The 13356-nt window shown below is 56.7% G+C and overlaps 1 protein-coding gene across 1 annotated transcript; it reads left to right on the forward strand.

Annotated features, from left to right (window-relative positions):
- The first annotated feature begins 429 nt into the window (after nucleotides 1–429).
- On the forward strand, nucleotides 430–13093 carry AARS2 (alanyl-tRNA synthetase 2, mitochondrial). The gene is made up of 22 exons (XM_032862043.1): nucleotides 430–691; nucleotides 1670–1861; nucleotides 2408–2553; nucleotides 2768–2935; nucleotides 3682–3826; nucleotides 6140–6285; nucleotides 6510–6618; nucleotides 6978–7016; nucleotides 7118–7229; nucleotides 7711–7844; nucleotides 8288–8432; nucleotides 8690–8862; nucleotides 9003–9116; nucleotides 9206–9346; nucleotides 10018–10155; nucleotides 10248–10357; nucleotides 10515–10623; nucleotides 10919–11041; nucleotides 11192–11302; nucleotides 11825–11908; nucleotides 12024–12134; nucleotides 12534–13093. The coding sequence occupies exons 1-22, from the start codon at nucleotides 449–451 to the stop codon at nucleotides 12762–12764; spliced, it is 3024 nt and encodes a 1007-aa protein (XP_032717934.1). The 5' UTR covers nucleotides 430–448; the 3' UTR covers nucleotides 12765–13093.
- The last annotated feature ends 263 nt before the right edge of the window (nucleotides 13094–13356 follow it).

Here is a 13356-nt window from a genome sequence, read left to right on the forward strand (position 1 = left end):
CCCTCGGCCCAGAAACACAAACATACACACGCGCAGACACATGAAGTTGAATCCATGTCTGTTCACTGCAACTCCAACTGTAACCTTGCAAAATTAATAAACATAACAATTACTACTACAATATAGATTTCTGGAGAGCAAGGATTTTTGTTCAAGTTGTGACTAACATACCTTAAGGGCCTAAAACAATGCCTAGAACTAGTAGGCTCTAAGCGAATATTTGTTTAATGACGAATGAATTAAGGGCCTACTAGGTGTCAGGCAGCTGGCCTAGCTAAACCTAATCCCGCTTAAGTCCCCTTCCCAATCACTCTACCTGGGCAGTAGAGGCTGCCTTGAGTCCTCCTACCGCCAGGGACCGCTGTAAAAACCGCGCGGCTTCATTTCCAAGTCACCGTCTATCTCCGCGGTGCCCTTTGACCCCGTGAAGTCACTGCCCCGAGTTAAGATGGCGGTATCGATGGCAGCCGCCGCCGGGCGACTGAGGCGAGCCATTCGAAGGTCTCCCCTATGGGGGAGCCCCAGCCGTCAGCCCCTCTCATCCGAGCCTTCTCCAGCCCAGGCCACGGCCGTACGGGACGCCTTCCTGAACTTCTTTCGGGACCGCCATGGCCACCGCCTGGTGCCGTCCGCTTCCGTACGGCCCCGTGGCGACCCCAGTTTGCTTTTCGTCAATGCCGGCATGAACCAGGTGGGGGCTGAGCCACCCTTATCGAGGGCGGAGTTTGTGATTTCCCACCCCACCCAACCCTCCCCGGGAGAAAGGCGCCGCGGGATTGGGCGAAAGGAGAGAGGGGCGGAGCTCATGTCCTCTGGGGAAGGGGCAGTTCGTGATTGGGCTGAGTGATTGGGGACACGAGTTTGGGCTTGGGGAAGGCTCCACTTGGAAACTTCAGGGTTTGTTGGGTTGAGTTTTAGGTCCAAGAATGCAGGGTGTGTGGGATGCCTGGGTGGCTCAGTGGGTTAAGCCTCTGCCTTCAGCTCGGGTCATGATCTCCAGGTATGCGGATCGAGCCCCGCATCGGACTCTCTGCTCAACGGGGAGCTTGCTTCCCTCTCTCTCTGCTTCTCTCTCGGCCTGCCTCTCTGCCTACTGGTGATCTCTCTCTCAGTTAGGGGGAAAAAAAAAAAAAAAGAGTGGAGGCAGACTGGTGGAGGAAGTCTGGCTTCATTTATTCATGCTTTAAATAAAGATAACTAATAATTAGTATGTGCTAGACTGTGTTCTCTAAGCTTTTGACTTTGAGCACCATTTACCCTCTGAATTTGTCTTCATCTGTAAAATGGGCGAGGAAGGGGAGTATGTTAACCTTAGAGGCTGTTAAATGCTGACTTGTGAGACCTGTCCTGTGGTCTCAGTTTCATACCCTGAGGTTACTGGGTGTGGTTTGGAAAAGCTGAAATGGAGGATGAAGCCATTCAGTGCCCTGTTACCAGCCCTCGTTTACCTTGTCTGGTTTACTAGCAGAGGGTCTCTGTGTCATGATTTATCTACCCTTTGTCTGTTCCACACACACTGGAGATGGGTACCTCCAGGCTCCCAGATTGCCCTGTTGGCCAAGACCACACTGTACTCTGAGGGCAACAGTAAGCCTTCAGTCTGAATACCCCACTCCCCACCTCTCCTTTCTGCTTCGGAATGAGAACTGAGATCTTCATGTGTTTCCAGTTCAAGCCAATCTTCCTGGGCACTGTGAATCCACGAAGCGAGATGGCCGGTTTCCGACGTGTGACAAACAGCCAGAAGTGTGTGAGGGCCGGAGGCCGCCACAGCGACTTGGAGGATGTGGGCCGAGACCTTTCCCATCATACCTTCTTCGAGATGCTTGGCAGTTGGGCTTTTGGGGGTGAATATTTTAAAGTGAGTCTCCAGGAAGCCCTGGATTTAAGAAAGGGTCAGTAGTCAACCAAGAAGAGGCCGGAGATTAGTCCTGTCTCCATTCTTAGTGTCTGCTTAGACAGGACTCATACTGCACACAGTGGCGAAGTGCTAGGTGAACATGTACGGTAGGAATGTGTTTCACTTCTATATTGGATTGTAAGCTCTTTGAGGGCCAGGACTGTGCTTCTTGCCTAATGGCTAATCAGTAATTGTATGAATAAATGGTTGGGCAGAAATACTAAAATGCAGGAGTTAGGAATCAGCCCAGCTTAGGGTGGAAAGACAATTTCATGAAAAGGATAGGACTTGAAAAAAAGGATTTAGAGGAGGGAAGGAGCTTCCTGGGCAGGGGGTAAAAAAAAGAAAATTCAAGCAGAAATGGTCTAGTCTTGTTCTGGAAACAAGGTGGGCAGTGGAACTTTGTCTTAAGCTGAGGGCTGAAACTCATGTGGCTTGATTGGCACTTCAGTGGGGCCCTCTTCTCACCATGTTCCTCCTCCCACCCCATGTGGGTTTCCCCTGCAGGAGGAGGCTTGCAGCATGGCCTGGGAGCTGCTGACTCAGGTCTATGGGATCCCTGAGGACAGGCTCTGGGTCTCCTACTTTGGTGGTGACCCCAAGGCAGGGTTGGACCCAGACCTGGAGAGCAGGGACATCTGGCTCAGCTTAGGGTAAGTTTGCCTCTGCCCATTATGTCCACTTCTGGAGGGCAAGAGGACTGGCAAATAGTATCAGCATCAGTCCTCAGAATCTCAGCGAATCCCGAGACTGGAGTCAGCCCTATTTGTCCTCTTGCTGAGCTTAATAGAGAGGCTTTCATGGCTGAGAGGGTTCTGGCTCTCAGGTTTGTCTGTCTCCCTACCACTCGCTTGGCTTTCTTCTCAGGGTGCCTGCCAGCCATGTGCTTTCCTTTGGACCCCAAGAGAACTTCTGGGAGATGGGGGACACTGGCCCTTGTGGACCCTGTACCGAGATCCATTATGACCTCGCTGGTAGAGTGGGAGCCCCCCAGCTGGTGGAGCTTTGGAATCTGGTCTTCATTCAACACAACAGGTAATAGGGGCTGAAGCGGGAGGGAAATCCCTGGCCAGAAGTGGAAAAGGTAGCAGTCAGGAGACTTTGATCCATTTCTTACAAGAAACCCCAAACATTTAAATGGTGCTTACTGTGTGCCAGGCACATTTCTAAGTACTTTTCAGATAATAACTGATTTACCCCTAGACTATGCTCATAACAGTTTGTTTATTTTCTTAGAGAGTGGGAGAGCACAAAGGAGCAGGGGGCAGTGCAGAGAGAGAGAGAGAGAGAGAATCCCAAGCAGCCTCTCTCCTCAGCGCAGAACCCAGTGCAGGGCCTGATCCCATGACCCTGAGATCATGACCCGTGCCGAAATCAAGAGTCAGATGCCCAACCAACTATGCTCATAATAGTTTAAACTAGTCTCTGCTGCTCTCAGGCCTCAGCTCTTTTATCACATGATGAAGCTGAGCTTCATGATCTCTTAAGATTTTCTTCTAGCCTTGACCTGTCTCTTTCTCAAGGCAAAGAATTCTGTCCCAGAAAGGGCACATGTGGATTCAGGCAAGGGCCCGAGCAGGGGTGTGGGTGGAGATCACCCTTTACGAGAAAGTACATATAGGAACTAAGGCCATCGCTGTCTGCCTTTGGTGGGGAGGGGTGGAAACTGCCTTCTGGTTCCTCCCACTGTCAGCCCCCTCTCATTCCTCCCCTGCACGGGCATCTGCCTCACCCCTGTAATCCTGTGTGGGGCCTCACCTTGCACACCCTTCTCTGGCCAGAGAGGCAGATGGAAGCCTGCAGCCCCTGCCCCAGCGGCACGTGGACACAGGAATGGGCCTGGAAAGGCTGGTGGCCGTGCTGCAAGGCACACGCTCCACCTACGACACTGACCTCTTTTCCCCACTGCTCAAGGCCATACACCAGGTGAGCCTGCCTCTTCCCTTCCAGCTTTGGCTTTCCGTCTTTATTAAGAACTCTGCATAAACAATGACTGATCAAGGATACCAGAGTCAAAAATGAGGTTGGGGTTCATGTTTATTACCTGATATTACCCCTAACTCCTTCCTTCATTTGTTCAAAAAATATGTGTTGAGTGCCTCCTGTGGGCGAAGTCCTTTGTGCTTGGTACAGCAGAACAGCAGTGAACAGAAAAGAGATCACGGAGATTACATGGTAGCCTAAGAGATAAATAATAAGTAAATGTATTTAAGAACAAGATGGCAGATTTAAACAAGAATGCAGATTGTAACCTGGCAGTAAACATGGGTGATAGTAACTAGGAGGGGGTTGGGTCCAGAGGGCTCTTACACCAAGTGTCTGGGGAAGGCTCACCAAGGACATGATCTCTGAGCTGGAACCTGAAAGAGGAGGAGCCAGCCACAGGAAGCTCATTTCAGGTAGAGGGGAAAGCAGATACCAAGGCCCTGAGGCAGGAAAGGATCACAAAAGTGGCCAGCTAACTAAAGAAGAATCACATGGGATATAGCTGGAGAATGTGTCCCTGAGATTTCACTGTCTAACAAACCACCTACCACTTTGTAGTTTAAAGTAACAACCAGTTAGTTGGTATAAAAGCCTCTGGGCTAGGAAGGTTGGCTGGGCTTTGTCGGGTCATTCTTTTGGTTTTCTTGAGTTCATTCATACATCTGTAGTCCGCTGCGAGGCAGTTCTACTTCTGAGGATCGGCTGGCTGGCTGGCTGTTTGGGGCAACGCGGGGGACCAGGCTGTGTCAAGCAGCAGGCTAGCTGGGGCTTGTTCACGTCACATCACAGCTCAGCAAGGTTTTAAAAAGAGCAGGCACACATGAGGACTCTTGAGGCCTAGGCTCAGAGCAGTGTTAGCTGCACCTCATTCTGTTGGCCGAAGCAAGTCACAAGGCTAGCCCAGATTCAAGGGGTAGAGAAACAGATTCTGTCCCTGGATGGGAAGCAGCTGTGGTCACACTGTAAAGTGGCACACACATGGAAAAGGAAAGGATTGTGGCCCTTTTTTTTTTTTTTTAAAGATTTTATTTATTTATTTGACAGAGAGAGATCACAAGTAGGCAGAGAGACAGAGAGGGGAGGGGAAGCAGGCTCCCCGCCGAGCAGAGAGCCCGATGTGGGACTCGATCCCAGGACTCTGGGATCATGACCTGAGCTGAAGGCAGAGGCTTAACCTGCTGAGCCACCCAGGCACCCAGATTGTGGCCCTTTTTGCAGACAATCTACCATACAAAGGAAGGCTGGAGTCAAACCTTGTGGGGCCTTGAAGTCCAAAGTGGGGCTTTTATTCTAAGTGTGGTGAGAAGTGTTCTGAGGTGGGGCGGGCCATTCTTGTTGCCCTGGGGAGGGTGGGCTGGAGGGAGACCTGAGATGACACTAAGAAGCCAACTGGGAGGCTAGTTCATCATCCGGAGAAGAGACAATAGGGCAGGGGTTAGGCTGGTAGCTGTGGAAGTGGAGAAGAGTAATTGATTTGAAAGATCTCACAGACGTAGGAGCAAAAGGCCCCAGTGATGGATGGGATGGGATGGGATGGGGAAATAAAAGTTAAGGCCTGCTCCTGAGTTTTTGAGTGGAGAAGCGTGGTAAGTGGCAGGACTGTTCATGGGGGCGGGGGGGTGGCAGGAGGGAAGTGCCACCAGGAGGGAAGTGCCACCAAGACACAGATTTGGAGCTCTAGGTGGGGAGCTGGATGGACCAGGCATCTGATTCCGAGCACTTCCATGTAGGCACAGCTTCCGACGTCCACCCTCCCTCCCTGCCCCTCACAGAGGTTGGAGGAGTGGGTGTGGGCCATGGAGAGCACCTGAGCTCAGGCAGGCCAGATTCAGATCTCAGATTTGCTCCAGTGCGATGCGATATGATGCATGGTCTTGAGGCATTCAGCTAGTTCCTCTGAGCCTCTGTTTCCTCTTTTTTTTTTTTAATTTTTAATTTTTAATTTTTTATAAACATATATTTTTCTCCCCAGGGGTACAGGTCTGTGAATCGCCAGGTTTACACACTTCACAGCACCCACCCATTCTGATAGCAGAAATTCAGTACGTGATCACAGCCGTGATCATTGTTAGTGCTGAATGTGGCCCCGGCGGGACAGGGAACAGCTCCCTTTCATGTCGGAAGCTTCTCCATGTTCCAGATGTGATCAGCTTTAGGGGGTAGGGCAGATGCTCTGGTGCTGATGAAGAGGACCCCACCTGGGCCACGTTAGGCAGGGCCAGCAGCCACATCTCCTTGTCTCCCACTTGCCAGGGTTGCGGGGCACCCCCTTACTTGGGCCGGGTAGGAGCAGCCGACGAGGGGCGCACAGACATGGCATACCGCGTGGTGGCCGACCACATCCGCACGCTCAGTATCTGCATCGCTGATGGCGTCTACCCTGGAATGTCAGGTGCCCCGTGAGTCTGAAAGGGCTGCAGGGAGAGGCGTGTGCTGCTGGGGGATTGCAGGGGAGAGGAAGGAAGGAGATGGAGAGGTAGGTCAGGTTGAGATGGCAGGAGGAGTGGGGGAAGGGTGAGGGCTCCAGATGGAGAGCACACACTCTGGACCTTGCCCTCCCCACTCTCCATAGTGCTGACCAAGGGAGGCTGGGGGTTCATAGCTGGCCTCTGAACCCCTCTAGGCTGGTTCTCCGTCGAATCCTCCGTCGAGCTGTGCGCTTCTCTACAGAGGTGTTGCGAGCACCGCCTGGCCTCCTCAGCAGCCTGGTGCCCATCGTGGTGGAGACACTGGTGACGGCAGAGCTTACCCTTCTGAGCCTCCCTGGGTCCTCGGGAAGCTTGCAGCTGAGCCCAGACAGTGCCCCCAGCCTAGGCTCCCTACCCTAAGTGTCCAGCCCAGGTCCTGTGGGGCTGAGAAAACTGGGATTGCATACAAGAAGTGGGAAGCCCTCAGGAGGTCTCCTTGCCCGGGCAGCTGAGCCTTTGAGTTTGGGATCCCCTTCCTCCTGTATTCCCTATTTGGCTCCATTCCCCATCCTTCGATCTGAGCTGAGCTCCCCCAGGCAGGTGTCCTCAGGGAAGCCCAGGGTGGGGAGGTACAGAGTGGGTCAGTTGCCTTTCATACCTTCTCAACCCTCCACCTCCCTCAGGGGGACGCTTATCCAGAATTACAGAAGAACTCAGCCCAGGTACTGGCTTCAGATGGGGAGGCAGGGGCCAGCAAGACGGGGTGGAGAGCGGCTCTCCTTCGGAGGAGGTCTAACTCTAGTCCCTCCCTGCCCTGGTTCAGATAGCCAGCCTGATATCAGAGGACGAGACCGCCTTCCTGGCCTCCCTTCAGCGGGGTCGACGGATCATCGACCGGACCCTGAGGCGCCTGGGGCCTGCTAAACTGTTCCCTGGTGAGTGAGGTGCCTGGCCAAGGTGTGACAGCCTCACGCAGGCGAGCCAGGGCAGGCAGAAGAGGGAGCTCAGGCAGGCCTGTGCCTAGCATCCACACCCACGTTGCCCCATGCCCCTTTCCCTGCACTGTCTCCCAACACCCAGACACCTCTGTTGCCAGACACCACCCTGATTCTCTCCACTTCCCCACTGCCCTGCTGGCCCTGCCTCCAGTACCTGTTTCCCAAGGCTGGCTTCTTTCCTGGAATGAGCTTCCCATGTCCTCTGAAATGACAGATGACAAAGGAGTACCCTGGGTTACCCTCAGCTCTGGCCTGACCCCTGTCCTGGACCTAGCCGGGCTAGGCAGGGGACACTTGTGCTTGGCACCTGGTAGCTTCTGTGTGCTTAGAAAGCCCTGGCCCTTACTGCTCCCTCATTCCTTTCCCTTTGGGCTATCCCTTGCCCCCCCCCAACACCCTTTGTCTTCCTTCCTCAAAGCTGAAGTGGCCTGGTCCTTATCGCTGTCTGGGAACCTGGGGCTCCCCCTGGACCTGCTAGAGTTGATGCTGGAGGAGAAAGGTGTGCAGCTGGACTTGGCTGGGCTAGCCCGACTGGCCCAGGAGGAGGCCCAGGTACAGGCTGGGGAACACCGTCCCAGGGTTCTTTGGGGACAACCCGATCCCCGGCCCTGAGTTCCGGGGGGAGGAACTCTTAAGGACAACAGGAGGCTGAGGTGGGGTCTGTCCCCTCACCTCTGAATGACCCATAGCCTGGCGAGAATACAAGTGCAGTGGGCTGACCAGGAGCAGAAGGGGAGAGACCAGCATAGTGGCCTAGAGAGGGGACCTCCAAGGGCAGCGGTGGGTGAGGGGTGGGAGGGAGGCCTGATCCTGGGACCCTGCGTGAAGGCCCGTTCACTGACCAGCCCAGAATCTAGCAGCCAGCCAAGCCCTGGCGGCTTACTAGGGGCCTACGGGGTCCACACAGCCATGTGGCAGGGACAGGGCTTCGGGAACGCTCAGGTCCCGTGGCACCATCCACATGCCCCTTCCAAACGCATCTGCCCATCCCGCAGCACCGGTCACAGCAGGCCGAACCCGTTCAGGAGCAGGGACTGCAGCTGAGTGTCCATGCACTGGGGGAGCTGCAGCGCCGAGGGGTGCCTCCAACGGATGACAGTCCCAAGTACAACTACTCCCTGCGACCCAGCGGTGGTTATGGTGAGAGTCTGGACGGGTGCTGATGGCCACAGGTGTACCTGGCGGTGACTGGGGAAGGAGGGCTGTGACAGGAAGGAGGGCGGCCATGGTTGCTCCCGGCCCTGCACATTCCTGGGATAGCCCCAGGGGTCTCTGTGACACCCAAAAGGGCCCCGTCCTCTCCAGCCACGTGCCTGTTGGCTTCAAGTAAGGCACAGACCCACATCCCAGGTCCCACACCCTGGCCTAGCACCGACAGCGGTTCTTCTCCGTGGCAGAGTTCAGCACCTGTGAGGCCCAGGTGCTCCAGCTGTATACAGAGGATGGGACCTCCGTGGCCTCCGTGGGGAAGGGCCAGCGCTTCGGCCTCCTCTTGGACAAAACCAACTTCTACGCCGAACAGGGGGGTCAGGCTTCAGACCGAGGCTACCTAACGCGGGTAGACCAGGAGGTGAGACACACACATACACACACACACACACACACACGAGTGAATTTCTGCCTGCAGCAGGCCCAAGCTGGGAAGGGAGCCAAGGGGAGGGAAAAGCTACAAGCCGCCACTCCAGAGCCATGGCCCCTGCCCTTCCTCAGGATGTGCTGTTCCCAGTGGCCCGGGCCCAGGTCTGTGGAGGCTTCATCCTACATGAGGCTGTGGCCCCTGAGGACCTGAAGGTGGGGGACCAGGTGCAGCTCCACGTGGATGAGGTAAGGACCCCACCACTGATACTTGGGATATCCTGCCGCCTCTCAACTCTCCCCACGCCCCAGCATCCTGGGTGACCAAAGTGTTTCAGGCCTGGCGTCTAGGCTGCATGAAGAAGCACACGGCCACCCACCTGCTCAGCTGGGCGCTGCGGCAGGCCCTGGGCCCTGGCACGGAGCAGCGAGGTTCCCATCTCAATCCTGAGCGCCTGCGCTTTGACGTGGCCACGCAGGTGAGTGGGTGCAGAAGGGCTTCAGGTGATACGGCAGGCTTACAGGGAGGTAGTCAGGTGGCGGGGGGGGGTGTTGGGGGTTCAGCCAGCCCAAGGACCTGAGCCTCCCCTCCCCTGGCTCAGTCACCGTGAAGCCGTGGGGGGACATGTTGCCCTCAGGCTCCTGGTGCACCAGGGAGGGGGCCGGCCAGACAGTGTCCAGAGCCCTCTTTTCACCTCCAGCCACCCAGCTTCCTTGTTCCTGCTGTCACCCAAGACCTTCTTGCTCCAACTGAGCTGCCCTCCCTCCCCTGCCACCCTGTCTCCCTTCCCTCCTTGCACATCAGGCTCCGTCCTTGCCCCTGCGCACCCCCCTGCCCGCAATCCTGGGTTTCTTTTCTGTTGGGCTGCCCCCTTGTTGGGTGCTCCCTCGGTACAGAAGAGAAAGTTTTATTCTTCATCAACTTTCAGTGCCTAGTGAAAGGCCTGCAGTTCCCGGCAGGCCCTACTCCCAGGTAGCTTTCTGAGGAAAAGAACTGCCTGCTCCTGGAAGGCTGAGTGAGCTCCGCTCTGGGCTAGCCACCGTTTCAGCAGTGGAGGGTAGTCAGCCAGCGGACTGCTGTTTGCCGTGTCAGTTACTGGCGTGGAGCTGACTTCCTCTCAGTCTGTCCGTTTTCCCCCCACCCCACCAGGCTCCACTGACCTCACAGCAGCTCCGGGCAGTGGAGAGCACTGTGCGAGACGCTGTGGTACAGGACGAGCCAGTGTACATGGAGGACGTGGCCCTGGCACGCACTGCCCATGTCCCTGGCCTACGCTCTCTGGATGAGGTGAGCTGCCCGCCTCCCACCAGTGAAGATCACCTGCCCCCTGCCTCCCCACGCACAGGCTGGGTAACAGACTTGTACCCTTCCACCCTCAGGTGTACCCAGATCCTGTGCGGGTGGTGTCAGTGGGGGTGCCTGTAGCCCATGCACTGGACCCGGGCTCCCGAGCTGCACTGCAGACCTCTGTGGAGCTGTGCTGTGGGACGTGAGTCACTCCTGCCTGCCTGCCTGCCCTCACCTGGGGCCCCGGGTCCTCACCCTTCTCTGGTCTCTGGAGCCACAAGCCACTGGTTCGGAGCTGAGGCTGCTCTTTCCTGTGCCACCGTCCCCACCGACTTCCTTCTCTGTCCCCCTGGCCACAGGCACTTGTTGCACACGGGGGCTATCGGGGACCTGGTCATCGTTGGGGAGCGCCAGCTCACCAGGGGCACCACCCGCCTGCTGGCTGTCACTGGGGAGCAGGCCCAGCAGGTTAGCATGCCAGCAGGGCCCGGGAGGCTGCTGGATGGGGGCACGGGGGGCAAAGGGGGCCCATGCAGCTGACACTCCCAGGCTGGGGGATGGCGAGCAGCAGTAGTGGGGTTCAGACCTGTATGCTGATAGGGCAGGGCCAGCTGCTGCCAGCTGCTGTGATTGGCCAGTGCTTTGAGTGGTCCTGATGGTTAAATATTTCTAATTTGGCCCCCACTGGCAATGGGTTGAGCCCCTATCCTGCGGAGGCAAGAGTAAGCCAAGCGGCCCTGAACATTCTGTTCCATCCCTGCAGGCCCGAGAGGTGGGCCAGAATCTGGCCCAGGAGGTTGAAGCGGCCACAGAGCGGCTGAGTCAGGGCAGCAAGGATGTGGTGGCGGCTCAGAGACTCTCCAAGGACATGGGACGACTTACCGATGTGAGGGTCACCCCCACCATGGACCTGCTCCCCACCCTCTCCTGGCCCTCTTCCCTTCTCCATGCCCGCCCCCCTGCCCCATTCTCCCCTTACCCCAACTCCAAGTCTGTGGCTCAGGGAAGGGCCCAGCTGATGGGCTTCTGGCTGTAGGCCGTGGACCTGGCTGTGATACCCCAGTGGCAGCGTCGGGAGCTTCAGGCCACGCTGAAGGGGCTGCAGCGGCGCGCCAACACGGCTCTTCGGAAGCTGGAGCTGGGGCGGGTAAGAAGAGGTTCAGCTGACACACTCGGCAAGGGTCAGAGCTGCTGGAGTGGTACACCGAGAAGCCTCTTGGCCTGACATGGGGGGCGGAATGGGCAGCTCCTCCCTCTCCCGCCCACTGGGCACCATCACCAGGCCATCCTGCCACATCTCTCTGCCAAACTGCCTCTCCTTCAACTCCCAAGTCTGGCTCAGACTCTCCCTCCAGGAAGTGGACTGACTTGATTAAGCCATTCAGCCCTCATTGCTCCTTGACTGTAGATCTGCCTTCCTCCCGCCCCCTTTCATCCATCTGGACTCCAGCCTTAGACCTGACCTTCAGCAGCATATTTGTGAGGGTCTGGAGCTCTGGTGAAAGGACAGATGGGGGGAGGGGAAGGACACAGAGCCCCTGGCACCTCTGTTCAAAGCCGAAGACCGTTGCTGGGGGTGGGAATTTCTGGACTGGGGCTCACTGTGGACGTTGGGGCCGGTTACCTTCCCGCCTAATGCCCGTGCCATCCTTCCTGCCCCCTCCCCCAGGCTGCACAGAAAACCCAGGAGCTGCTGCAGCGGCACTCACAGGGGCCCCTGATTGTGGACACAGTTGCCGCGGAGTCCCTCTCAGTGAGCACTGGGGCTGGGGGTGGCCCCAGGGTTCAGAAGAGGGAGGAGAGTCCCGGGTGGGAGGCAGCTGGGAATCCAGAGAGCAGCAGGCTCACCATCTCCCTCCCTTGCCCAGGTGCTGGTGAAGGTGGTGCGGCAGCTGTGTGAACGGGTGCCCGGCACCTCTGTGTTCCTCCTCAGCCCCCAACAGCTGGGGCATGTGCTATGTGCCTGTCAGGTGGCCCAGGTGAGGGATGGAGGAGAGGAACCTCCCCCACCCCCAACCCTTCCCGGTCCAGCCCTATGGTTCCCCACCTTTGATTCCTCCAAGGCAGGGTAGAAGGGATGTATGGGGACACCCCAGGACAGGCATAGGGCCATCTCTTAGCCCTAACCACACCTCCTGACCAGAGAAGGCGCCATGAGCTCCCCTAATTACCGCCCTGCTCCAGGCCACACATCCCTTGCAAACAAATAGCAGACATTCATTAACCTCCACCCACGTCCCCAAACCCCACCATCTCCTTACCTGATTCCCCTGCCATGCGCCCAGCTAATCACCATGATACCACTCTTGAGGGAGATGGAGTGGATGGTGGCGGGCAGGGATGCCCTGCATCACTGTCCCTTCTGCATCTGTCCCCAGAGTGCCATGCCGGCCTTTACAGCGGAGGCCTGGGCCCTGGCAGTATGCAGCCACATGGGGGGCAAGGCTTGGGGCTCTCAGGTGGTGGCCCGGGGCGCTGGAACCACCGCTGACCTGGAAGCTGTCCTCAGTACCGCACGAGCCTATGCCCTGGACCGGCTCCAACCCAGCTCACTCACGGACTCGCATAGACTACACAGACAGCAGACAGGCCCGGGCCAGGAGCCCTGAAGGAGTTGGCAGGACCTCCCTGGAGGCTGAAGCAAAAGACTAAAGGCTGGAGGCCAAGCAGCTAAGCCCAGGAGGGCCACCTGGGGCCAGGCCCTGTGCGGACACAAGGAGATGGGGCTGTGGAAGGCAGAGTGGACCCAAAGATACATCCCTCTCTCACCGGTTGAATGTGGAGCCACGACTGTCTTGGCTGTGATTGCTCATTAGGAAGTATTTTCACCAAGGGGCACGTTGGTGGCTCAGCCGGTTAAGCATCTCCCTGCAGCTCACATCATGATCCCAGGGTCCTGGGATCCAACCCCGCATCAGGCTCCCTGCTCAGTCCGGAACCTGCTTCTCCCTCTCCCTCTGCCTCTCTCCCTTGTGCTCTCTTTTTCTCTGTGTCAAATAAATAAATAAAATCTTTTTATTTATTTATTTGTTTGTTTGTTTGTTTATTTCACCGAAGCTAGGAAGCTCCAGAAGGTCTTTTGCTTATAAACAAGAGCAGTTTTCCCCACCCAGCATCCACATCAGAGCCATCCTCGTCGCCCCTGCTGCTCAAAGGGCTTTCCATGCCAGCCTGTTCTGGGCACCCACGAAGGTCTCCCTG

Source organism: Lontra canadensis, unplaced genomic scaffold, assembly GCF_010015895.1.
Source record: "Lontra canadensis isolate GAN:19392208 unplaced genomic scaffold, GSC_riverotter_1.0 scaffold23, whole genome shotgun sequence".
In the NCBI taxonomy this organism is placed as follows: Eukaryota; Metazoa; Chordata; class Mammalia; order Carnivora; family Mustelidae; genus Lontra; species Lontra canadensis.

Bases quoted from the DNA above. Each gene is read 5' to 3' on its own strand.
- AARS2 (XM_032862043.1), top strand. From the start codon at position 449: ATGGCGGTATCGATGGCAGCCGCCGCCGGGCGACTGAGGCGAGCCATT. The intron at 7,230-7,710 runs GTGAGTGAGGTG...CCTTCCTCAAAG, and splicing joins GCCTGCTAAACTGTTCCCTG to CTGAAGTGGCCTGGTCCTTA. The intron at 11,042-11,191 runs GTGAGGGTCACC...TTCTGGCTGTAG, and splicing joins ACATGGGACGACTTACCGAT to GCCGTGGACCTGGCTGTGAT.